Source organism: Panthera uncia, chromosome A2, assembly GCF_023721935.1.
Source record: "Panthera uncia isolate 11264 chromosome A2, Puncia_PCG_1.0, whole genome shotgun sequence".
NCBI classification, from domain to species: Eukaryota; Metazoa; Chordata; class Mammalia; order Carnivora; family Felidae; genus Panthera; species Panthera uncia.
In genome coordinates this window covers 3328578-3351756 of record NC_064816.1, presented here as the reverse complement: position 1 = coordinate 3351756, position 23179 = coordinate 3328578, and the positions used below count along the sequence as shown (strand labels likewise).

Here is a 23179-nt window from a genome sequence, read left to right as displayed (position 1 = left end):
TCTTTTTTTTTTTTTTTTTTTTTTTTTTTTTTTTTTTTTTTTTTTTTGAGAGCACAAGCTGGCGGGGGCAGGGGGCGGGCAGAGACGGGGAGACAGGATCCGAAGTGGGCTCTGCACGGTCACCACTGAGCCCGATGCTGGGCTCAAACTCACGAACGTGAGATCAGGACCTGAGCTAAAGCCAGACCCTCCCCCCGCCCCCCGTCTTAAAATGGCACCTTCCACCTTCCGGGAATCCTCTTCCACGAATGTCCTCGTGGGACACGGACCAGACAGTCCCCACCAGCACCAAGCACAGGACCCCCACGTGTAGTACGTGCTCCATAAACGTGTGCTGGTGGGGAGACAGGGAGGAAGGGAAGGAAGGATCTCTGGCCCTGAGCCAGATTTCCGTCTGGGTTCCAACTGGATTCTCAACCGAGCGACCGCTGGAGAAGGAAGCCGGGTGGGGAGAGCAGAGCAGCGGACCAGCCAGGCACCCGGCCGGGACCCCGCACGCAGGGATGCGAGCAGCGGTGGGCGTGCACCCCTGACGGATGGCATCGGGCGCCTGGGGGAAAGGACGCACTCGACACAGGAGAAGGCCTGCTGGTGCCATGGCACATCCGACCGCCGCGCGCAGCCTGTGGCTTCCCGTCTTAGTCGTGAAACTCCCGCATCCTTGCCAATAAGGTCTACGGCCCCGATTCCGGGGACGAAAAACACGACTAAGATTCGGGTCCACGCTCAAAATTCCGGCTGTGGACTGGTGCGTTGTTCACGACGGCCACAAGATGGAAACACCCCAAGCGTCCATCCACACGCTGGGATATCATCCAGCCTCAGGGAGGAAGGACGTCCTGTCGCCCATCACCGCGTGGACGGACCCGGAGGACACTGTGCGCAGTGACAGGAGCCGGACACAGAAGGACACGTCCCGCGTGACCCCACGCACAGGGGGTCCCCAGAGGAGTCCCGTCCACAGGGACAGAGAGCGGATGGTGGGAGCCAGGGGAGGGGCAGGGGGCGGGGAGTCCGTGCTTCCTGGGGGCAGGGTCTCAGTCTGGGGAGGCGGAAAGTTCTGGAGATGGAGGGTGGGGGTGGCTGCACGACAGCGTGGGTGTGCCTGATGTCAGAGAGCTGTGCGCTTAGAGATGGTGAATAAGGCAAGTTTTACATTGTGGGCATTTTATGACAATAATACAATTTTTTAATCAAGTAAAACCAAAGTCAGGGCACCTGCGTGGCTCAGTCGGTGGACTGACTTTGTGGCTCAGGTCAAGGTCTCACGGTTTGTAAGTTCAAGCCCCACCATCGAGCCCACGTTGGATCCGGGGTCTCCCCCCTCTCTGCCCCTCCCCCACTTGCTCACGCGCACTCTCTCTCGCTCTCAAAAATGAGTAGACGTCAAAGAAAACAAAACAAACCAAAATCAGATGCTAGGACGTGGGGGCCAAGGCCGCCTTCCTGTAGCACCCCTCCCCCCCCCCACCCCGAGGCGGAGGTTCTTGCCAGGATCAGCAGTGGGGACAGACCCACGTGCCAGCAGCCCATCCATCCACGGCACCCACACCGGCTCCACGGCGAGGCTCGCGGCCAGACCCCCCCACCATCCGCTCCTTCTCTGTGGCCTGACCTGGAGCACAGCACCTGTCACCTGGAGTCTGAAGGTGTCACTCCATTCCTTTGCACCGAGTCAACTGAGGCTCAGAGTGGCCGGGTGGCTCTCCAAGGCCACACAGCTGGGAGGGACAGAGCCTTGCTTGGGACACACGGGGCATCTCTCCCCGGCCACACGGCTGAAGGCACCGATCGGGCCACGAGGCAGGACAGCGGGGCCCAAGGATGGAAAAGCGAAGGGCCTGACCCGCCACACTGCTTGGCGGTCTGAGCCCCTCCCCTGGCGTGACAGCTAACACTGAGGCCTGCACAGAGACGGCCCGAAGGCGAGAAAGGACGCCGGCAACTCAGACAGCCAGGGCAGGGCGCTCGGGAGGCGGGGACAGCCTGTTCTCAAACTGCCTGCCCGCGCCGCACTGAAGTCCCTACCAACCGACTCTCACCAGAAGACGCGGCAGAACGACCCACCCCACCGAGCGACTCTGCCTCCGGGGGACGCTGGGTGGTGTCGGGGACAGCTGTGGCTGTCAGGACTGGGGGTGCCTCGGGGAACCGAGTGGGCGGGGCCAGGGATGCCGGTAGTCCCCCCCTCCCCCACAGTGCCCGGGACGCCCCCGCCCACCCTGTCTCGGCCCCTCCCAGGCTCCCCTCCCGCCCACCCTCCTAAGACGGACTACCCTCCGGGCCCACCTCCCACCCCTCGTCCCCTCGAGGCCCCCGCTGCCTGCCCGTCCAGGCTCCTGCCCCTGCCGCTCTGCCTACCTGGGATGCTGCCTCCACTAGGAAGCCCTCCCTCCTGCCCGCCCTTCCCGCCCCGGACCCACAGCCATGGTGGGGGTTGGGGGAGAATGTTCCAGGGGTGGGGGGACCAGAGAACACTCCCAAGGCAGGCAGGCGAGGGCCTGCTGGAGAGACAGGCACAGGGCCCCTATGGCTTCAGGCCACAGGGAGGTGGGCAGCGGCGGCCTAGGTCCCCAGTTTTACTCTGCAGCACGCCGGAGGCACGGGAGGATGAGGTGCAGGGCAGGGGGGTGACGGGAGCCCGGGACAAAGGCCGGGAGGCCACCTGGACAGCCACGACCAGGCCCCGGGCAGCCTGGGTGCCTGGAGCACGTGGCAGCAAAGCCCCCGTGCCAGGGGGTGGCAGCAGGCGCGGGGCAGTCCCTTCAGCAGCTTCCGGCCCGGCCCGCGGCCGCCCCTCTCACCTTGCACACGTTGTGCTGGCACACGGTCGTGATGGGGCGAAACACCAGCTCTTGGCAGCAAATGCACTGGAACGTCTCCTCCACTTTACTCAGGAACTTCTGGAACTGGAGGAAGGAGAGCGTGTGAGCCGAGCCCACCTCTGACCGGTACGCCCACCCAGGGGGGGAGGCACCTGTTGCCCGCCCCCGGTTAACACAAGAAAACAGCGGCCCCGAGAGGCCCCGAGTCCGGGGTGGGCTCGTCAGCGGCTGCTTGGGCGTCGGGGTCCACCGCTGGGGGCCACAGAACAAGGCCTGTCAACGTGGAGCTCAGAGGCCGGGGGAGGGGGACCAAAGATGGGACAGGCGGGGCCGGGACGCCGCAGCAGAGCTGGGAGGGCGGCGGGCAGCCGGGGAGGGGCTGCCCCGGGACGCTGCAAGGAGAAAGGCGACCGGGAGGACGACACACGGCCGGCTGGGTCACGGCCCCCAAGACGCCACATCTGAATCCCGGGACTTGTGGTGTCACCTCGTGAAGCTAATGGGACTTTGCAGACGGGGTTAGGGACGCTGAGACGGGACACTGCCCTGAGTTATCCAGCTGGCCCCACGTCATCACAAGGGTCCCTGTGAGAGGGAGGCGGGGCCCGGAGCGACGTGTGGGGCCCAAGGACGCGGCATTTGCAGACGCCGGGGAAGCACGGGAAATGGGTCCGGCCCTGGAGCTTCTGGAAGGAGCCGGCCCTGCCCGCACCTGGCTTTGGCCCCTAGGCACTCATCCGGGCTTCTGCCCTCCAGAACTGCGAGAGAATGAGGGTTTGTGTTGCTACGAGCTCCCAACTCCGTGGTCATTCGTCACGGCTGCCGCAGGAGTCCTGAGCAGGAGCACTTCGGGGGAAGGTCCTCGCGGCCGAGGGACCGTGAGGGCGAAGGCCCCGAGACAGGATGACCGGGACCAAGAGCCGGGGTGGCTCAGTCGGTGAAACACCTGGCTCCTGCTCACAATCCCACGGTTCGTGAGCTCAACCCCCAAGTCGAGCTCTGCACTGACAGCGTGGAGCCTGCGTGGGATTCTCTCTTTCACGGTCTCCCTGTCCTTCCTCTGCTCGCTCGCTCTCTCCCCAAACAAAGAAACTCAAAAAAGCACGACAAACGAAAAGAGGACATCAGAGTCAACAGGCAGGCCCTGAGCATACATAAAGGACTCTGGAGAGCGAGGCACAGGCCGCGGTCGGGGGCCACCGGGCTGCTCGCTTTCAGTGACCCGTCCGTGTCATTTGCTGCACTCAGAGCAGGAGGACCGAAAACAGACGGGCCTGGTTTGGCGGTTCCTTAGAAAGCTGAGCACAGACTGACCTGACGATCCGGCGCCTGGGACTATGCCCGAGAGGGGAAAGCTGGGGACGTGCCCCCTCGGCGGGGGCGTATTTGCTTTGCACCGCTGTGTGCAGGGACAGAAGCCAGACACAGAAAGAACGTCCCACGTGACCGCACGCACAGGGGGTCCCTAGAGGAATCCCGTCCACAGAGACAGAGAGTAGATGGTGGGAGCCGGGGGTGGGGGGGGCGGGCGAGTCAGCACTTCACGGGAACAGAGGCTCAGTCTGGGGAGATGGAAAGTTCTGGAGACGGGTGGCGGGGGCGGCTGCACGACAGCGTGCGTGTGCCTGAGGCCGTGGAGCCGTGCACTGAACGTGGTGATGATGCTGAACTATCTCTACCCGTCAGGTAATCAAGGGTGAGGGGAGAGGCCGCCCAGGCCGGGCGAGTGGGAGGGGGGGGGGGGGGGGGCGCTCACCGGCCCGTCTTTGAGCGACTTCAGGATCTCGCTCCACAGCTTAGTGTTGTTCTCGTCCTCCTTGATGAGGCTGCTCTGCTGGGCCGTGAGGCTATAGGGCTCCACCTTGCTTTTCTTAGGTGTCCCTCGCGGGGACCCAGCGCCGGTCTTGCCCCCTGCTGGGACAGAGCGGAGTGGGTGAGGGCGGGCGGCCGAGCGCGCACGTGGGCGCCGCCCGCAGAGACACCTACCTCCGGACTTGCACTTCCGCTTGCCCTTGCCCTTCTTGGGGGAGGTGAAGCCCCCCTCCTCGTCCTCGTCCTCGTCCTCGTCCTCGTCCTCCTCCTTGGCCTCCCTCTTGCTGTTCTCCTTCTCCTTCTCCCTCCTGGCCCGGGCCTCCAGGTAGCCTTCCGGGTACTGCAAAGGGTCAAGTCAGGCGGTGAGCAGCATGGGGTCCGCGGACCGGGGGCCGCCTCGGCCGGCGCCCTTTCTGCCACCTCACCCCATCGACATTCCGTCCCCGGTCCCCGCTCTGGCCTCCAAGCCTCGGACTCCCTCTCCCGGCTCAGCCGCCAGGGAGCCTCGGGCAAATGCACCGCCAACTGTCCAACTTCTCGGGAATAAGAGGGCGGAGGGAGCAGCGTGGCCCTGACGGGGTGGAGGGGAAGCGGTCGAAGGGGGGACGCCTGGAAAACGCTGCGCAGCAGCTCCAGCAAGTTGAGAGTCTAATTATCACCCTCGCGATTTACTTTTGTTAAATGTTTATTTCTTTTTGAGAGAGAGAGAGAGAGAGAGCGTGCAAGCAAGTGGGAGAGGGACAAAGAGAGAGAGCACACACGAGCAAGCGGGGGAGGGGCAGAGCAAGGGAGGATTCAAAGCAGGCTCCGCACTGAGGACGCGGGGCTCGAACCCAAGAACCGTGGGATAAAGACCCGAACAGAAGTTGGACGCTCGGCCAGCTGAGCCACCCAGGCAACCCTGTTTCATTCAGAGGTGGGCAAACTCCTCCCCTCCCCAGGCGCCAGGCAGGATTTCTGCCTTCGGAGCCCCGCTGAGGCCCCGGAACGAAAGGGGGCGCCCCGGGAGAACTTCATTTACAAAGAAGTGGCCTCAAGGCCCTTGCTCGCCAACCCAATTTAGAGGAGTCTGGGGCCCCTCTGGGGTCTGACAGGCATTACTGAGTTAGAACCCCATCTCCGAGGCACCTACAGTCCTGTGGGACTTTCTGGGGTTTCATCAAGAGATCGACAAGCTTCTTTAGGAACGCAATCGTTAAGTCGTGAATATTCCGGGAGCGGGTGTTCCCGTCCCCTGGCTGTTTCCCTCTCCCGTTCCTTAGCCTCTGAAATTCTCCGAGGTACAAACATCACGTTCAGAAGACGACTCTTTGGTGACCCTCGGCGGGGGGGGGGGGGGGGGCATCTGATTCTCAGTGGCAATTAAGATTCCTTAAATAGTCCCACACCGACTTATCAGCTGTAGAGACTCGCCGTAACGAACAGAAAAGCCATAATTATGGTGCAGCAAAGGCGTGCCCCGCACCGGGTGAGCCCTGGGAGATGGGATCGGGAGGTGGGCGCCCCGGCTGCTGGGCGGAGGTGAGCGAGTGCTCGGAGGGCGTACCCCTCCCCACGTCACACGGGTTTTGTGGGTTTGCCTGGGGGGCGCCGTGGAGCCTGGCGAAAAGGAGGAAACCGGATTCCGCGCGGATTTCACACGAACCCCTCCCGGAACACGGCTCGCACAAGGAAGTGTGGTTCTCCACCCTCGAACCACGAACACAAACACCACCCGCCCACCCCCAAAATCCACGGGCTGAACGATCCCAAGGGTACAGCCCGCGAGGGGCAACCAGGTGCCCGGAAGTCATTTAAGATCACAGGAACCTGGGGGAGCTTCCGGCCGGGAAGGCAGGCCCCCACTGTCCGGGCCCTCGCTGCCCGAAGCTCCCTGAGGCAGGCTCTGCCCCGATCCCCAGCGACCGGCCGGGAAGACGAGGCGCGTCGCGGGGCAGCTCCCGGCTCCGCAGACATTAGGCCAGAGGAGTCCAGGGCGGGGCTCCCAGGCGAGAGACGACAGGCCCGGCCCGGACGCACCTGCATGGTCAGCCCCAGCTTCTTGATCCGGTCCTTCCCCTCCTTCGTCCAGGGACCGGGTTCCGCGTCGTCCCGCCGGAGCAGGTAGCGCCACACCAGGAAGCCGGACTTGCCCTTCTCCGGCCAGTACCTCACGACCTGCGGGCAGCGCGGCCGCGTCAGCACCGTGTGGGGTCTGGGGCCGCGCGGGGCCGGCGGGGGCAGGCAGGGCCGCTCACCTTGTAGATGCCGTCGTACCGGTTGCCCTCGGCGGGGGCGTACTTGCTGTGCTTCCGACCCTTGACGTTCCGCACGACCCGCACCGGCTTCCCCGACCGCCAGTCCTTGGCCTCGGCCCCTTTGCGGTCGTTGATGGGGGCGCTGCAGTTCAGGGCCAGCGCCCTGTGGGGAGAGGGAGGCCCCGTGAGGGAGAGGCCGGCCGGCGTCCCCGTGAAAGAGAGGCTCACGCTCTCACCGCTAGGGCGCGGGCCTGACCTTCTCTGGAAAGAGGGTGTGGCAGATGGGGGTCACGTTCAAAAGAGATCAGAGTGGGCTAGTGTGGCCCTGACTGTCCTTATGGGAAAAGGGTACGGGGGGGGGGGGGTTGTCTGGGTGGCTCAGTCGGTTCAGCATCCGACTCTTGGTCTCGGCTCAGGCCATGAATGATCTCATGGTTCGCGAGGTCGAGCCCCGGGTCCGGCTCTGGGCTGAGCGTGCAGAGCCCCACTTGGGATTCGGTCTCTCTCTGTCTCTCCGCCCCTCCCCCGCTTGCTGTCTCTCTCAAAATAAGTTTTAAGAGCTTTAAAAACGTTAAAAAAAAGGAAAAAGGAACGGAGGCACAGCACCCGGGGGAGAAGCCCACGTGAAGGAGGCAAAGGCTGGAGGGACGCACCCACAAGCCACGGGACACCAGAGACCGCCAGCGGCTGCCAGCAGCTGGAAGAGGCCGGGGCGGTGGGGGGGAGGGGGGATGCTCCCCCACAGGCTTCACAGGAAGCACGGCCCTGCCGACCCCGGGATTTCAGGGTTTGGGCTCCAGAATTACGCAAGAACGAATTCCTGTTGTTTTACAAACCACCCGCTTGTGGTGTTTTATGACAGGAGGAGGCGCAGGACACGAACACACCACGCGGAGGTGTGCGAAGCCACGCGGGGCTGGGAGGCCCGTCCCACCGAGGGGCACGGAGGCCCCGGGACAGGCGGACCGGGGGTCAGGCTCAGCACGGACGACCGGCAGCGTCTTCGTGGCTCAGAAGGAGAGACGAGCTGCTGTGGACACACGCTTCCTGAGGATGACTACAGAGGCGTGGGTCCAGCTCTCATCCCGAAAGTGAGCTCAGGGCAGACCCCACACCGTCCAGGCTTTCCTGAACACGGCTCCCAACAGCCACTGAAACTAAGATACTCCACTAGACAAATAACTGTGTAACAAAGCACGCCGCCCCCCCCCCCCCCCGCCGTATTTAGTTACTTGTTCTGCGATTTTGTTTATTTACTTAAGTTTATTTATCTGAGAGAGGAGGGGAGAGGGGGAGAAAGCGCACGAGCAGGGGAGGGACAGAGAGGATCCCCAGCAGGCTCCGCATCACCAGCGCAGAGCCCGACGCGGGGCTCGAACCCACCAACCTCGAGATCGTGACCTGAGCTGAAGTCGGACGCTTCACCGAATGAGCCACCCAGGCCCCCTGAATTCTGCGATTTTAGACAACGGTATGATAAGTATCACTACGTATAGAGGTGCGGGGGGGAGGGGAGGGGCTCAGTCACCAGGTATCTGACTCCTGATTTCGGCTCAGGTCATGATCTTGCGGTTTGTGAATTCAAGCCCCACGTCGGGCTCTGCACTGACATCACGGAGCCTGCTTGGAGTTCTGTCTCCCCCTCTCCACCCCGTCCCCACTCATGCACGCGTGCACGTTCTCTCTCCCCAAAAAATAAACTTTAAAAATAAAATCTTAAAAATATACACAGGTCACCACACATAAGATTTTCATGCTCTCGTGTCTCACAAACACATTTCCAAAGCAGAATTACGGGGTCACGGATAGGAACGTTTTCAAGGCTCTCTATACATATAGATAACTTTCCCAGAAGGTGGCACCCACCTGTGTTTCTTTTTTCTTTTATTTTTGAGAGAGCACAACTGAGCGAGGGGCAGAGAGAGAGACAGAGAGAGAGGGAGGGAAGGAGAATCCCAAAGCAGGGCTTAAGTTCACCCAATACGGGGCTCGAACTCACGAACCCTGAGACCATGACATGAGCCAAAGTCAGATGCTTAACCAACAGAGCCACCCAGGCACCCCCGCATCTGTATTTCTACCAACGGTGGAACACTAGTCTCGGTCTTGACATTTCTCAACATTTTAGAGGTTTTGGCCAATTTTACAGGGGAAAAAAATAGGAGTTTACCATCGCTTCAATCTGTATTCTCTGATTACCAACACGGAGTAAGCTTTCGTGGTCATTAAGGATGTGCATTTCCTTTGTGAACGACCTGTCTTTTGCGATTCCCTATTAGCTTTTCTTATTGATCTGCAACAGCTCTTTATATACGAGAACACAGCTATCACATACCATGTCCATAGCAGACTTGTCCCCCAAATAGTCATCTGCCTTTTCATTCTACATATGGGTTTTATTGATGCAACGTGTAACATTTAGGTCATCGCATCTCTTGTCATTTTCTCGGTTTCAAGATGCTTTTTGTGCTTATAAAATCCGTTGCCAATCTACAGTGCGGGGTCGGCAATCACTGGCCCGCCACTCGGTTTTGCAAATAAAGTTTTGCTGAAACACAACCATGCTTATTCATTTACATGGGCTCTGAGGCTGCTTTTGTGCCACGATGGCAGCACTGGATGGTTACAACAGAGACCATGCGGCCCACAAAGCCAAAAATATCTATCATCTGGCCTTTTAGGGAAAAAGTTTCCTTTAACACATCTGAAGGACTTTAGCAAAAGGAAGGTAAAAAAAATGGATGTTCATCATCCCTACGTTCTACCACTTTTCCTTTTTTTTAAATGGCAGACTTTTTTTAATGTTTGTTTACTTTTGAGAAAGAGAGAGAGAACGCGCACACGTGAGCAGGGGAGGGGCAGAGAGAGAGAGAGACAGGACCCGAAGCAGGCTCTGTGCTGACAGCACAGAGCCCGACAGGCAGGGCTACAACTCACGAACCGCGAGATCATGACCCGAGTTGAGGTTGGACGCTTAACCCACTGAGCCACCCAGGCGCCCCTCCACCGCACTCTTAATGGGACGCTAACTTCCTGGACAGGACACCCCAAAACAGAACCAACCCCACCCCTGTGCAGCTGCCACAGGACGAGGCGGAGGCACGGCTGGCGAACAAGTAAGAAAACCCGCTTCGGCAGACCTGTTGGTGTTCGTGAGCTTCTGATCACAAGACTGCTCCGCGGTCCTCTTATTGCCAGAAAGATCTCGACCACCGCTGCCCGTGTACGTGAAAGAATTCCCGTGGTCCTGAAACAGAGAAGGACAGGCTGAGCCCTCCACACACAGGAGCACAGACTCCACCGAAAACAAACCCACACCCGCCCGTTAGGATGTCAACAGAGACAAAGAACGTGACGAGTGCAGACAGGGACGTGGACAAATCGGGACGCCGTGAGGGACGAGTAAGAACGCAAACTGGCACAGCCACGATGGAAAAGGGTACGAAGGTTCCTTGAAAAGTTAAAAACAAAACTGCCATACGAAGCGGCAGGTCCCACTCCTGGGTCTAGGCCCCAAAGAACTGAAAACGGGGCCTTGAGAAGGTGTTTGCACACCCACGCTCAGGGAAGCACGGTCCACAACAGCTAAACGTGCAAACAACCCCAGCGTCCGTTGGTGGATGAAGGATTCACAGCGTGTCCATCCACACGCCGGAACATGACCCAGCCTCAGGAAGGAAGGACGTCCTGCCGCCTGCCACCGCGTGGACGGACCCGGAGGACACCGCGCACGGTGACAGGAGCCGGACGGAGAAGGACACGTCCCGCGTGACCCCACGCACAGGGGGTCCCCAGAGGAGTCCCATCCACAGAGTCAGAGAGTGGATGGATGGCGGGAGCCGGCGGGGGGAGTCCGTGCTTCATGGGGACAGAGTCCCAGATTGGGACATGGAAGGATCTGGAGACAGACGGCAGGGGCGGCCGTAGAACAGCGTGTGTGTGCCTGATGCCGCTGAGCTGTGCGCTTAGAGATGGTGACGATGATGAAGTTTATGTGCATTTCCCACAGTTTTGTTTTATGACTCCAGACCATCTCCCCCCCACTCACCACGTCGTCCTCGTATCCGCCGGCCAGGACCAGGGAGTAAGCCCCGTCGTTGCTCCGGCCGTGGATGCCCGCCACGTGAGGTCGATGGACCCCTGACTCGCTGACCTACAACGATCACCGAGAAATAAATGGCGCCCTCGGGATTGGCCGCGACAGAGACGCTCAACCCCACTGCCCTGGCTCCCTCCCACTTTCAAAGCCAGCGGCGGGACTCTTCTGCCAAAGGCGTCATCACCCGTTAGGAGAGCCTCTTCCTCAGACACCCGAGTCTGAGCCACACCCTGGAAGGAACCGGCCTGAAGCCCAGCCCTGCCGCCTTCCCTCGGGGTGGCCCTCGCCCAGGGGCGGGGGCCTCTGAGGCCCCAGAGCCCAGGAAGTCGGGGGTACCTGGACTCTGAACCTCCACATGGTGCCCACGGGGATCCCCGGGATGGGTCCGTAGTGGTTGGACGGGACGATGGTGCACTCCTTGGTACGGCCCACGCACGCCATGCCCTGTGGGTCCGGAAACAGAGGCAAGAGCAGTTTGAGCGCTGGCGGGCCAGGAAGGGCGGCAGGGGGCGGGGCGCGGGGGCGGGGGCGGGGCGCGGGGCGGGGCGGGGCCGCCTCACCTTGCCCCAGTCCCGCTGGGAGGAGGACGTGGCGGATGCCATCTTCGCCTTCTTCTTGCTCTCTTTCAGCTTCTCCCCGGCCAGCACCACCTCGCTGGCGTCGTTCCGACACTCGGGGCAATACCTGCGACGGCAGGGGCGTCACCTCCGGCCCGCGCCCGGCCCGTCCCTCGGGCCCCACACCGCGGACACACCGGCTCCGCGACTCCCTGCCATCCTGCGCTGGGGGAGGGGGGGCGTTTCCATTTCGATGCCGGCACGATAAACGAGAAGCCCCGCTCACGGCTCACGCGTGGCGAGCGACCCCACCGGGCAGGGCAGGGCAGGGCAGGGCAGGGCGGAACGTTCCCCTCGCCCCGGAACGTTCTACTGGACGGCAGACGCTTGTCCCTCTCCCACGGGAATTCCCAGGGCCTCCCGACGACGAGGGCAAACCCGGCTGGGATACGGGACACACGCGGGGACGCTCGACGGGCACCTGCTCGCGGCCGCAGACTCGGTTTCCCCACCCCGGCGAGGGCGAGGTGTGCGAACGACAGCCACGAGGAGCGGCGGCAACGAGCCCGAACAGGTGGGGGGGGGGGCGTCCCCGGCCCGGAGCCGAGCCCGTCGCCACCGCCCCGTCCACGGGAGCGCGGTGGCCGAGAGGCCGCGCTCCAGACGTGCCGTGACGCTCCCCCCCCCCCCCCCCGGCCCCGGCCCGCCCGCTCACCACTCGTCCTCCTTGGGGATGCTGCTGAGGGGCGGGCGCAGGCAGTAGGTGTGGAAGGCCATGTCGCACTCGTCGCACATGAGCTGCTTGTCCGGGTCCTGCTTGCCCCCGCACAGGTGGCAGGCGCACACGCGGCAGGCCTTGTTCTCGTCGTCTCTGCAGTGCCTGCACGAGGGCCCGCTCTTCCCTGCGCACGGGACGGCGGGCTCAGCGCGGGCGGCGCCGGCCGGGCACGGTCGGGACGGGAGCCGCCCCCCCACCCCACGCCACGCCCGACGCGGAACACGCGGTGGGGCGGGGCCCGAACTCACTTCTCATCGGGTTTTCCACCACGGGGCTCCCCTCGCCCGGGCGCTCGATCTTGAACACCTCGTCCACGAAGATGATCCGACAGTCATTGAGAGAATCGTCCCTGTGAGGCGGAAGCCGTTAGCGAGACCGGTCCCGCTGGCGGACCCGCCCCGGGGGCCTCGGCGGGGACCCTGCCACCTAACGCGGCGGCTCGCAGAGCGCACGGGCAGCTCTGGTCCCGATGCTACGGGGGCCGCGGGGGCCGCGAGCGTCCACGGAGCTCCTCCCCTCGCCAGCTCAAGTCCTGCCGGCTCAGAAACCAGATGGAAACGACACACACACCGGGGTTTCATCACGTGATGCGTCTGAGCAAATAATGTCTAACCTTGCGGCAGGCAAGACCGATCGAGTTAGGCCCCACATACAAAACCTACAGGTAAAGTCTGATTCAATTTCCTGGTCTCAGACTAGGAAAACTCTGATAGCTTAAAGGGACCCCCAGTGAGGGGCGCCAGGGTGCTTTAGTTAAGTGTCTGGCTTTTTTTTTTTTTTTTTCCAGAGACAGAGCCGGAGCAGGGGAGGGGCAGAGAGAGAGGGAGACACAGAATCCGAAGCGGGCTCCAGGCTCTGAGCTGTCAGCACAGAGCCCGAGGCGGGGCTCGAACCCACAAGCTGTGAGATCATGCCCCGAACCAAAGTCAGATGCTCAGCCAGTTGAGCCACCCTGGCGCCCCCAAGCGTCCCAGTCTTGATTCCAGCTCATGTCATAATCTCACGGTGTTTTTGAGATCAAACATCAGGCTCCAAGCTCAAAATGAAACAGACATTTAAAAGAAAACAATGACCTCCAGGCATCAATCCAACAACTCCATCAACAACGTCCCCAACGGCAACCGAATGTGGTCACCAACATGGGCCACCTGTGGAATTCTACGTTTGCTAACAACCATCCTGGAAAAGTAAAAACGGATGGAACTCGGGGTGCCTGGGTAGCTCACTTGGTTAAGCATCTGACTTTGGCTCAGGTCAGCAGCCTGTGGTTCATGAGTTCAAGCCCTGCATCCAGCTCTGTGCTGAGAGTACAGAGCCTGCTTGGGATTCTCTCTCTCCCTCTCTCTCTGCCCCTCCCCCACTTGCACTCTTTCTCTCAAAATAATACATATATAAGCTTTAAACAACAACAACAACGAACCGGGGGCATCTTGGTGGCTCAGTTGGTTGAGCGTCCAACTTCGGCTCAGGTCATGATCTCGTGGTTCAGGAGTTCAAGCCCCACATTGGGCTCCATGCCGACAGCTCAGAGCTGGAGTCTGCTTTGGATTCTGTCTCCCTCTCTCCGCCCCTCCCCTGCTCATGCTCTGTCTCTCTCTCAAAAATAAATAAACATTAAAAACGAAAAACAAAGCAAGGGGCGCCTGGGTGGCTCAGTCGGTTGAGCATCTGACTTTGGTTCAGGGCATGATCTCTCTATCCGTGGGTTCAAGCCCCACGTCAGGCCCTGTGCTGACAGATCGGAGCCTGGAGCTGCTTCGGATTCTGTGTCTCCCTCTCTCTCTGTCCTTCCCCTGCTCGTACTGTCTCTCTCTGTCTCCCAAAAAACGAATAAATGTTAAAAAAAAAATTTTTTTTTAAAAGCAACGGAATTGATGGGAATGCGTTCCATGTAACCCAACGTACACAGAATATTATTTCAACCCGGGAGGACCGTTACGGCACCGTTAACGAGCTACTTGGTGTTCTTTTCCAGCACAAAGTCCTGACGCCCAGTGTGCATCTCACCCTCCCGGCACGGCTCAGCTCGTGCTGGCCACGTTTTGGTGCTCGACAGCACGAGTGGCCACAGCCACGGCCCTGGGCCACATAGGCCCAGGTCGCCCCACCAGTTCACAGGAAGCCCGGGGGAAAAGGCGCGTAGGAGGCGGCGCTGGGAGGTGCGCAAGGCAAAACCCCGCTGCGGGGATGCTTTGGCACAAACAACCCGGCTTCTGCAACAGAGAGCCCGGTCAGGAAAGGGGGACAGCAAAGGACCGGAGACTGAAAGGGAACAGCAGCTTGAACGATATATGGGAACCTAACCGAAGCCCGTGCACGTTACACAGATCCCGACCAAACGGATGACAGAGGAAAAAAAGGTGAGATGATTAGAAGACGAACCAACGACGGAACACGTTACCAAGAAATTAGGACCGGGGCGCCGGGCTGGCTCAGGCGGTGGAGCATGTGACCCTCGATCTTGGGGTCGTGGGCTCGAGCCCCGCATTAGGCATAGAGGCCACTTAAGGTGCATCAGTTAAAAAGTGAAAAAAAATTGCGATTCTTCTTTGCGTCGTGATGACACTATTACAACTAAGTTTCTTAGGAAGAGTCACCTTACGGAAATAACCCGCAAGAGACGCATGGATGCGACGGCTCAACGCCTGGGCGTTACCTCACTACGCTGGGGGCAGTGGCATTGTCAGAGGAAGGAAAGTGACAAGAATCCATTGCTAGTGGACACGCCCTTGCAGGAAGGCGAAGGAAGTTCCTCGACAGGTAGGAAATTATACAGGAAGGCATCTGAGGAGCACAAGGAGGAGAGAAAAACAGAAAGGGCACAAGTGTGGGCACATACGACAGATTAGCCTCCGTGCGCGTCCTCAAGGCCATAGGGGAGGACTGAAACACAGATCCTGACACCGTCCGCTTCTCCGGGACTATGAAGGGACAGAAACGAAGACAGGTTTCTACTCTTCACCCCAAGTGGCAAAAGTGACCACCAGTATGTCACGTGTTTACAGTGAAATCCAGAGAAACCACTAGGAAAACCACGCACAGCGATACACTCGGGAGACCACACGCAAATCTGCACAGAATCCTGTAACACGTTTTAAGTGACCCACGGGCAACGGAGGAAACAAAGGGGGAACAAAGTCCCAGCACAGCACGATTACCAGAAGCGTGAACGGTCTAAACGTGCCAATTAAGAGGCAAGATGGCAAAGTGGATTAAAAAACAACCCAGTTGTATCCTGTGTATGGGAACGTCGCTTCCAATTCAACCACATCGGTTGGAAAGTCAAAGGGAAGAAAAGGACACAGCATGCAAATGATAACTTGCAAAAGCCAAGCAGGTATATCATACCCTCCCCGCGGAGCCAGGAAAACTAACACAACGGAAAGATCTTTGACCAGGAGGACGGAACTGCCCTAAAGGTGTGTGCACCAGACAAGAGCCTCCCAACTGTGCAAGAGAGGCAGACGCGCCCCACAGCGAGAGCAGGCCTTCGGGCCTTCTGGCCGCAGGGCCACACGGGGCACCTGACGGAGAACCAGACAGACAAGCAGCAAGGATCAGTAGTGAGCACCACCAGAGAACAGACTCTCACAGAGTTAAGCAGGACATTCTGCCCACCAACAGAATATACTTTTTTTTAAGGAACCCCAGAATATTCACCAAGTTAGACCCTCCCTAGCAGGGGCCATAAAACAAACCTCAACATATTTGGAAGTGAAATCACACAGAGTATGTTCTCTGACCACAATAAAGTCCAGTTAGAAATCAGCAACAGAAGGACAGCTCAAAAGTCTCTGAATACCTGGGAATGAAACTCAATACTTCTAAAGGAGCCAGGAGCCAAAGGGAGAGTCTCAAAGGAAAAAAAAAAAAAAAAAAATTGAACGGTGAAGAAAAAGAAAAAATACAACATAGCAAAATATGTGGAAAGCAGTTAGGGCAGTGCTCAGAGGGAAACGTATAGCACTGAGTGCTGATGTTAGGAAAGAAAACGGCTCAGATCAATAGTGTAAGTTGTTACCTCAAGAAACTAGAAAAGGAAGAGAACCCAAAGAAACAAGAAGGGAGCAAATTTAAAAGATGAAAGCAGAAATCAATGACATTGAAAACAAGAAAACACAGGGGCGCCTGGGTGGCTCAGTCGGTTAAGCGCCCGACTTCGGCTCAGGTCATGATCTGGGGTGGGTTCAAGCCCCACGTCAGGCTCTGTGCTCACAGCTCAGAGCCTGGAACCTGCTTCTGATTCTGTGTCTGCCTCTCTCTCTGCCCCTCCCCTGCTCATGCTCCCTCTCCCTCTTTCTCTCTCAAAAACAAACATTAAAAAAAAGGAAACAAGAAAATAGAGACCAGCAATGAAATAACACACTGGTTCTTTGTTAGCAATGACATAGCTGCAGCCTGGCCTGAGCCCCAGGACCTTGCTCCTAAATGCCAGCATCAGCCTCTGCCCTGGTGTCCCTGCTCCCACACTGCCCCCTACAGTCCATTCCCCTCTCGGCCACCAGAGCTAGGATTCTTAACTGTAGGCCAAAGCGTGTGGCTCCTGGGCTTAAACGCTCCAATGGCTGGCCGCGACAGACAATGAACACCAGATCCGTACGTCTCCATGATGCTTGGAGACTCCCACAGTCTTGGTTCCTCCCACCTTCTTTCCCTCCAGTCCACCCCACTGGCTTTCTCCTCAGACTACAAATGCGCCAGGGATGGCCCTGCCCCAGGACCTTTGCACTTGTTGTACCTGTGCTTAGGACACTGTTACCCAAATACTTGTGTACGTATACATAATACATATGGTGGAATATTATTCAACCACAAGAAGGAAATCCTGACATCTGCTACAACGTGGATGGACCCGGAGGACACTGTGCGCAGTGACAGAAGCCAGACACAGAAGGACACGTCCTATGTGACCCCACTCACTGGAGGTCCCAAGAAGAGTCCCATCCACAGAGACAAAGAGTAGATGGTGGGACCCAGGGGTGGGGCAGGGGGCAGGCAGTCAGTGTTTCATGGGGACAGAGTCTCAATTTGGGGAGATGGAAAGTTCTGGAGACAGATGGTGGGAGTAGCTACACAACAGTGTAAGTATGTTTGATGCCCCTGAGCTGTGTGCTTGGGAAGGCTTAACATAGTAAGTTTTCTGTTATATATATTTTCTCTCTCTCTCTCTCTCTCTCACATACACACACACACACACACACACACACACACACACAGAGGCAAGGTAGAGTAGGGCTTGGCACACACTTCCTGCAAAGGGCCAGACGGTAACTATTTTTGGCTTTGCAGGCCACACACTCTCTTTCCCAACTAATCAACTCTGCCCTTGTGACACCAAAGCAGCCACAGATAACCGTTGAAGAGATGGGCGTGGCTGTGTGCCAATAAAACTTTATTTGCCAATGGGGCGCCTGGGTGGCTCAGTCGGTGAAGCGTCCGACTTCAGCTCAGGTCACGATCTCACGGTCCGTGAGTTCGAGCCCCGCGTCGGGCTCTGGACTGATGGCTCAGAGCCTGGAGCCTGCTTCCGATTCTGTGTCTCCCTCTCTCTCTGCCCCTCCCCCGTTCATGCTCTGTCTCTCTCTGTCTCAAAAATAAATAAACGTTAAAAAAAAAAAAAAAAAAATTAAAAAAAAAAAAACTTTATTTGCCAAAACAGGCAGAGGGCCGGATCTGGTCTGCGGACTGCAGTTTGCCGAGCCCTGATGTGGAGTACATCCCTACATGTGCTTTGCTTCTGTGCGTGTCTATGCCTGCTTATGCGCAGAATATCCCTGGCAGGTCGCAAGAAGACAGGTCTCCAGAAAGGACAAGCGGGTGACCAAGGGAAAGAGAAGAAGCGAGAATACTCCTTTGGTACCGTCCGGACTTTGACCCATTTGAGATTATGACTATTCACCAAACGCAAAACAGCACAAAAAAGAGAGAAAGGCACCTTGAAATCTCCACTGTCGGGGCTCAGGGCTCGGAGACGGTCCCCCGAGTGAGCGTGTGGCAGAGGCCGAGGGCCTCCCCCAGACGGCGCCGGCCGGACAGCCGCAGGGCCCGGCGTCCCACTCACCCGAGCCTGACGTTGGCATACAGCTCCCGTGCCGTCCGCGTCTCACGCTTGCGCAGGATTTCCGCATCGTACCAGAAGCCACGCTCCTTGGGGTTGTCGGGGTTATAGTTGAGCATGACCACCTGGCCGACCTCTATCTCCTGCCACTGCAGAATGGTTCGGGCACGGGCCCGCACGTCGCGGGGACTCATCTGGACCACTCCATTCTCCGGGTAGCTAGGAGGAAAACCCCATGCTCAGATGCCGGGGGGAACACCCGACTTCACTCCCCGGGCAGGAGATAGAAGCCGACGTAGAAAAGGCTGTGCCAGCGTGCGTTTGGGTCACGTTGATCACGGTGGCCTGTGAAGTCCCCTCCCCAACCATCTCCTTGGCGGGTATGGAAAATACACAGCCAGAGAAGACACACCCCGATTACAGAAGGTGCTGTGGGTTCAACTGTGTGTCCCCCAAAAAGACATGTTGGGAGTACTAATCCCTGGTACCTGGGAAGGAGAGCTCACTTGGAAATAGGGTCTCTGCAGATGTCATCAAGTTAAGAGGAGGTCAACACGGTGGGGGGAGGGATCCTAAATGCAATGACCGGCGTGCTTATTAAGAAGAGGAAATACAACACGGGGCCCCTGGGTGGCTCAGTTAAGCGACCAACTTTGGCTCAGGTCATGATCTCACGTTCGTGGGTTCGACCCCTGCGTCGGGCTCTGTGCTGACAGCTCTGAGCCTGGAGCCTGCTTTGGATTCTGTGTCTCCCTCTCTCTCTGCCCAACTTCCCCCATCTCCTCAAAAATAAACATTTTAAATTAAAAAAAAAAAAAAAAAAATAGGGCGCCTGGGGGGCTCAGTCGGTTAAGCGGCCGACTTCGGCTCAGGTCACGATCTCACGGTTTGTGGGTTCGAGCCCCGCGTCGGGCTCTGTGCTGGCAGCTAGGAGCCCAGAGCCTCGTTTGGATTCTGTGTCTCCCTCTCTCCCTGCTCCTGTTTTTCTCTCTCTCTCAAAAATAAACAAACATTTAAAAAAGGGGGGGGAGGGCACCCGGATGGCTCAGTCAGTTAAGCAACCAACTTGGGCTCAGGTCCTGATCTTGTGACTTTTGAGTTCGAACCCCGTGTCAAGCTCTGTGCTGACAGCTCAGAGCCTAGAGCCTGCCTGGGATTTTGTGTCTCCCTCTCTCTCCCTGTCTCTCCCTGTCTCTCTCTGTCTCTCTGTCTGCCCCTCCCCTGCTCACGCTCTGTCTCCCTGTCTCTCTCAAAACTAAATAAAACATTAAAAAGGTAAAAACAGGGGCACCCGGGTGGCTCCGTCGGTTAAGCGTCCGACTTCCGCTCAGGTCACGATCTCACGTTCGTGGGTTCGACCCCCACGTCAGGCTCTGTGCTGACAGCTCTCAGCCTGGAGCCTGTTTCGGATTCTGCGTCTCCCTCTCTCTCTGCCCCTGCCCCGCTCGCATTCTGTCTGTCTCTTTCTCTCAAAAATAAATAAACAGTAAAAAAAAAGAAAAAAACAAAACAACAAGAAGAGGAACTTTGACAGACGGGAGAGTGACGTGTGAAGACAGAGCCAAAGACTGGAGAGACGCGGACACAGGCCAAGGACTGCCAGCCGCCACCAGAGGCTCTAAGAAGCCAAGAGGGATCCTTCCCTAGAGCCTCCGGAGGGAGCGCCGCCCGGCCGGCCCCGTGGTTTTGATCGTGGACTTCTGGAGTCCAGGGCGGGGACAGCACCAACTTCTGTTACTAGAAGCCACTCAGCAGTGCCACGTTCTTTGTTGGGGCAGCACCCCCCGCCCCAGGGCTTACTGCAGAGGACATCTGTGGAGGCAAAACACTGCTGCCTGCCTCCCCGTGCCTCTACCGGGAGCGGTTTATGGAGACGGGCTTACCTCGTTACGATAGGAATTCATTATTCCAAACGTGCAAGGATATTCTAGCAGCCTCGAATAAGGCATCAAGTAATTGGGCTGAAGGAAACATTCCACCAACAACGAGGTTACACCTCGGCTGAAGGGGAATCCCTAGATCTATCACGACTGCCCGCAGCGCCTCATTTTCTCCAGCAAATGTTCGAGAACCGAGGGTTGCCGAACTTTCCCCGAGGGTCAGACAGTGAATATTCTAAGGTTTATAACTACCCAACTCTATACAAGCAAAACAGCCACAGGCAATATATAAACAAACGGGCGCTGATGTGCTCTGATAAAGCTTTCTTCACAAATCCGGATGGCATAGGGCTGGGGACGCGGCCCGAAGGCCGCAGTGTGTAACCCCCTCCGAGAGGCCGCGGGTCCTGCAGGGACGGACTCCTTCATCCAACTCTTCCAGTGAATTTTGCAGAGTGAAGGGAGGATGTGCCAGAAACCGGCAGGGAAGCCGATGGGGCCCCTACACCCCCCCCCCCCCGGAATGTAAACTCCCTGGGGAGGTACGCACGCCCTCTGTTACGGAAGGAGACGTGTCCCCCAAAGTCCCCAGGTCGGAGCCCTAAGCCCTGATGTGAGTGCACGTGGAGATGGGGTCTCCAGTGAGGGGAGCAGCGTTAAGAGAGGTCATAAAGGTGGGGCTCTAGTCTGACGGGACTGGAGTCCTTCGAGAAGGAGACACCAGGGCTCTCTCTTGGCCCCACAAAGGACCGGCCGCCTGAGGACACAGTGGGAAGGCGGCCATCCAAAAGCCAGGAAGGCCCTGCCAGCCCCGTGATCTGGGATCTGCAGCCTCCGGAACTGTGACATGTAGCCGTCCAGCCTGTGCGGTCTTGTGACGGCCACTCAAGACACCCGAGGAGCACATCCGAGGTCCTGTCCGTGACGGACGGGGACTCCCCGTGCCTCGCACACAGTAAGCGCTCACTAGGTACTCGTGCACTCCAGTGAGGGACAGACGAGAGACTCGGGAGCCGGTTCATGCAGTGGCGACACAAGGCACGAACAGAATAAGACAGGAAGCGGGGTGGGCGGGGCACCTTTCCAACTAGATGACCCGAGGAGGAGGGGGTCCGCCTGGCTGTGGGTCCCCGAGACGTGGCTCCTCGAGGGGTGGCCTCCTGTGTGGTCTGCTGGCGTGGGCGGTGCCAACCTCCGGGCCCCGCGTACACGGAGCCAACGCCCCGGCCCGGCCCCCCTCGGTGCCACTCACTCGTCATATTTGACGTGGTAAATGATGTCATCTTCGGGCGTCCCACTGGAGGCAGAGCTGTGGGGCTCGTCTTGGGAAGGTACCTTCCTGGTCACCCTGACAACCTGTGCCTCGAACCACGCCCCCATGTTCGTGTCCCGAGCATCCACATACTCGTTGACCTGCCAGGGGCGAGAAACCGAGGACACCGGTCCGATCGGCAACGCTGACCGCAGACGCCGCGGGCTCTCGGGCACCCGGGACTCCGGGACCGGGATCAGACCCAAGTGCCCACGGCACCACCGACACTGGGGCCCGGTCGCCCTCCGGGCGGGGGAGTCCCAGGTCCTGTCGGGGACCGAGCAGCATCCCCGGCCCCCCGCCCGTCGATGCCAGGAGCACCCGGAGCGGGGACAGCCACAGACGTCCCCAGGTGTCACCAAGTGTCCCCAAGTGTCCCCTGGGGGCAGAATCGCCTCTGCTCTGCAGCCCCGGGGAGGCCAGAACGCCCGTCTCTCGAGATAAGCTGGGAACCCAGATCTTTACGTGACGCTGGCTGACCTCAAGGGTGGCAGCGAATTCAGGGGTTTCGCGGCCCCCGGGAAGGGCACAGAAGACCCCCGCACAACCCGGACACAACACTCACCACGCAGGATCACAAGGGGATGCTGGAATATTCTGTTCCCACAGGGATGCTCCAGGAGCCCACCCACTGGCGATTTTCCCGGCAGGACCGGGGGCCCCGCCCGGGGAACGAGCAGCCTGCCCGCCCTCCTGGGACCGCAGGCGGGCACCTGGGAAGCCAGGGACGATGGAGGGGCAGGGGGGCAGGCAGCCCGGCGGCCTGGGGGCGGAGAGACTGGCCGGGCGGGGGGCGGGGAGCACACTCAGCCCCAAACCTTCTGCGCGAGACCCACCTTGTACAGACCGAGCTCCGTCTCGTCCCACGCGTCTTCATCCGCTAAGCCCGCCTTCCCGTCTGCCTCTGAGGCTGCCTCGCCGCTGTTGGAGGACTTGTCCGACTCGCTCTGGCCCAGGCAGCAGCCAGAATCGGTATCTGACAGTTCAGAGTCCTTCTCCTTGCTGCTGCTGGGGGGGAGCACCAGGCTTTGGCGGACCAGGAGCTGGATGGTGTCGTTCAGGCGGACGTCATAGTCGAAGAGAGTGTGGCCGTCCTCCATCTGCAGAGACACCGAGGCCAAGGTCACTGGCCCGCCAGACACCTGCCCTCGCCCTCCGGGTGCCAGGCAGGACTCCGCCACGAGCACAGTACCACACCTGCCCTCGCGGAGGCCAGGATCTGGCTGAGATTACGGGACGACACGACCTATCAACTCCCGGGGGGTGCACGCTGTCACCCCTTCCCTCGGGTCCCTTACGCCTCCAAAGATATTCCCTGTGTCATACGGCAAACGTTCTGTGAACACACAGCATAACCTCCCATGTCAGGAGAGGTTTTCTTTCTTTTTCTCTGAACGTTTATTCATTATGAGAGAGGGAGCCGGAGAGACACAGGGAGAGAGGAGAGAGAGAGACTCCCAAGCAGGCTCTGGACCATCAGCGCAGAGCCCAACTCGGGGCTCGAACTCACGAACCGTGAGATCACGCCCTGAGCTGAAATCACGAGTCGGACGGTTAACCGCCTGAGCCACCCAGGAGCCCTGGGGAGGTTTTCTTAATATTCTGTCTTTCGTAACTTTTA

The 23179-nt window shown here is 59.1% G+C and overlaps 1 protein-coding gene across 2 annotated transcripts in view; it reads right to left on the bottom strand.

Moving 5' to 3' along the window:
* Window positions 1-2737: 2737 nt before the first annotated feature.
* UHRF1 (ubiquitin like with PHD and ring finger domains 1) overlaps window positions 2738-23179 on the bottom strand; it is a 28356-nt gene continuing 7914 nt past the window's right edge. Inside the window, exons 2-15 of one of the 2 annotated variants that reach the window (XM_049639663.1) lie at window positions 22395-22658; window positions 21499-21659; window positions 18370-18585; window positions 12557-12657; window positions 12246-12432; window positions 11534-11657; window positions 11310-11417; window positions 10923-11027; window positions 10015-10121; window positions 6875-7037; window positions 6657-6794; window positions 4812-4977; window positions 4582-4739; window positions 2738-2909 (exon numbers count right to left, since the gene is read on the bottom strand). In XM_049639663.1, coding sequence (XP_049495620.1) covers window positions 2766-2909; window positions 4582-4739; window positions 4812-4977; window positions 6657-6794; window positions 6875-7037; window positions 10015-10121; window positions 10923-11027; window positions 11310-11417; window positions 11534-11657; window positions 12246-12432; window positions 12557-12657; window positions 18370-18585; window positions 21499-21659; window positions 22395-22658 — 2142 coding nt within the window. In that variant the 3' untranslated portion in view covers window positions 2738-2765. The remainder of the gene's footprint in view (window positions 2910-4581; window positions 4740-4811; window positions 4978-6656; window positions 6795-6874; window positions 7038-10014; window positions 10122-10922; window positions 11028-11309; window positions 11418-11533; window positions 11658-12245; window positions 12433-12556; window positions 12658-18369; window positions 18586-21498; window positions 21660-22394; window positions 22659-23179) is intronic. The other variant, XM_049639662.1, reaches the window with a different exon arrangement.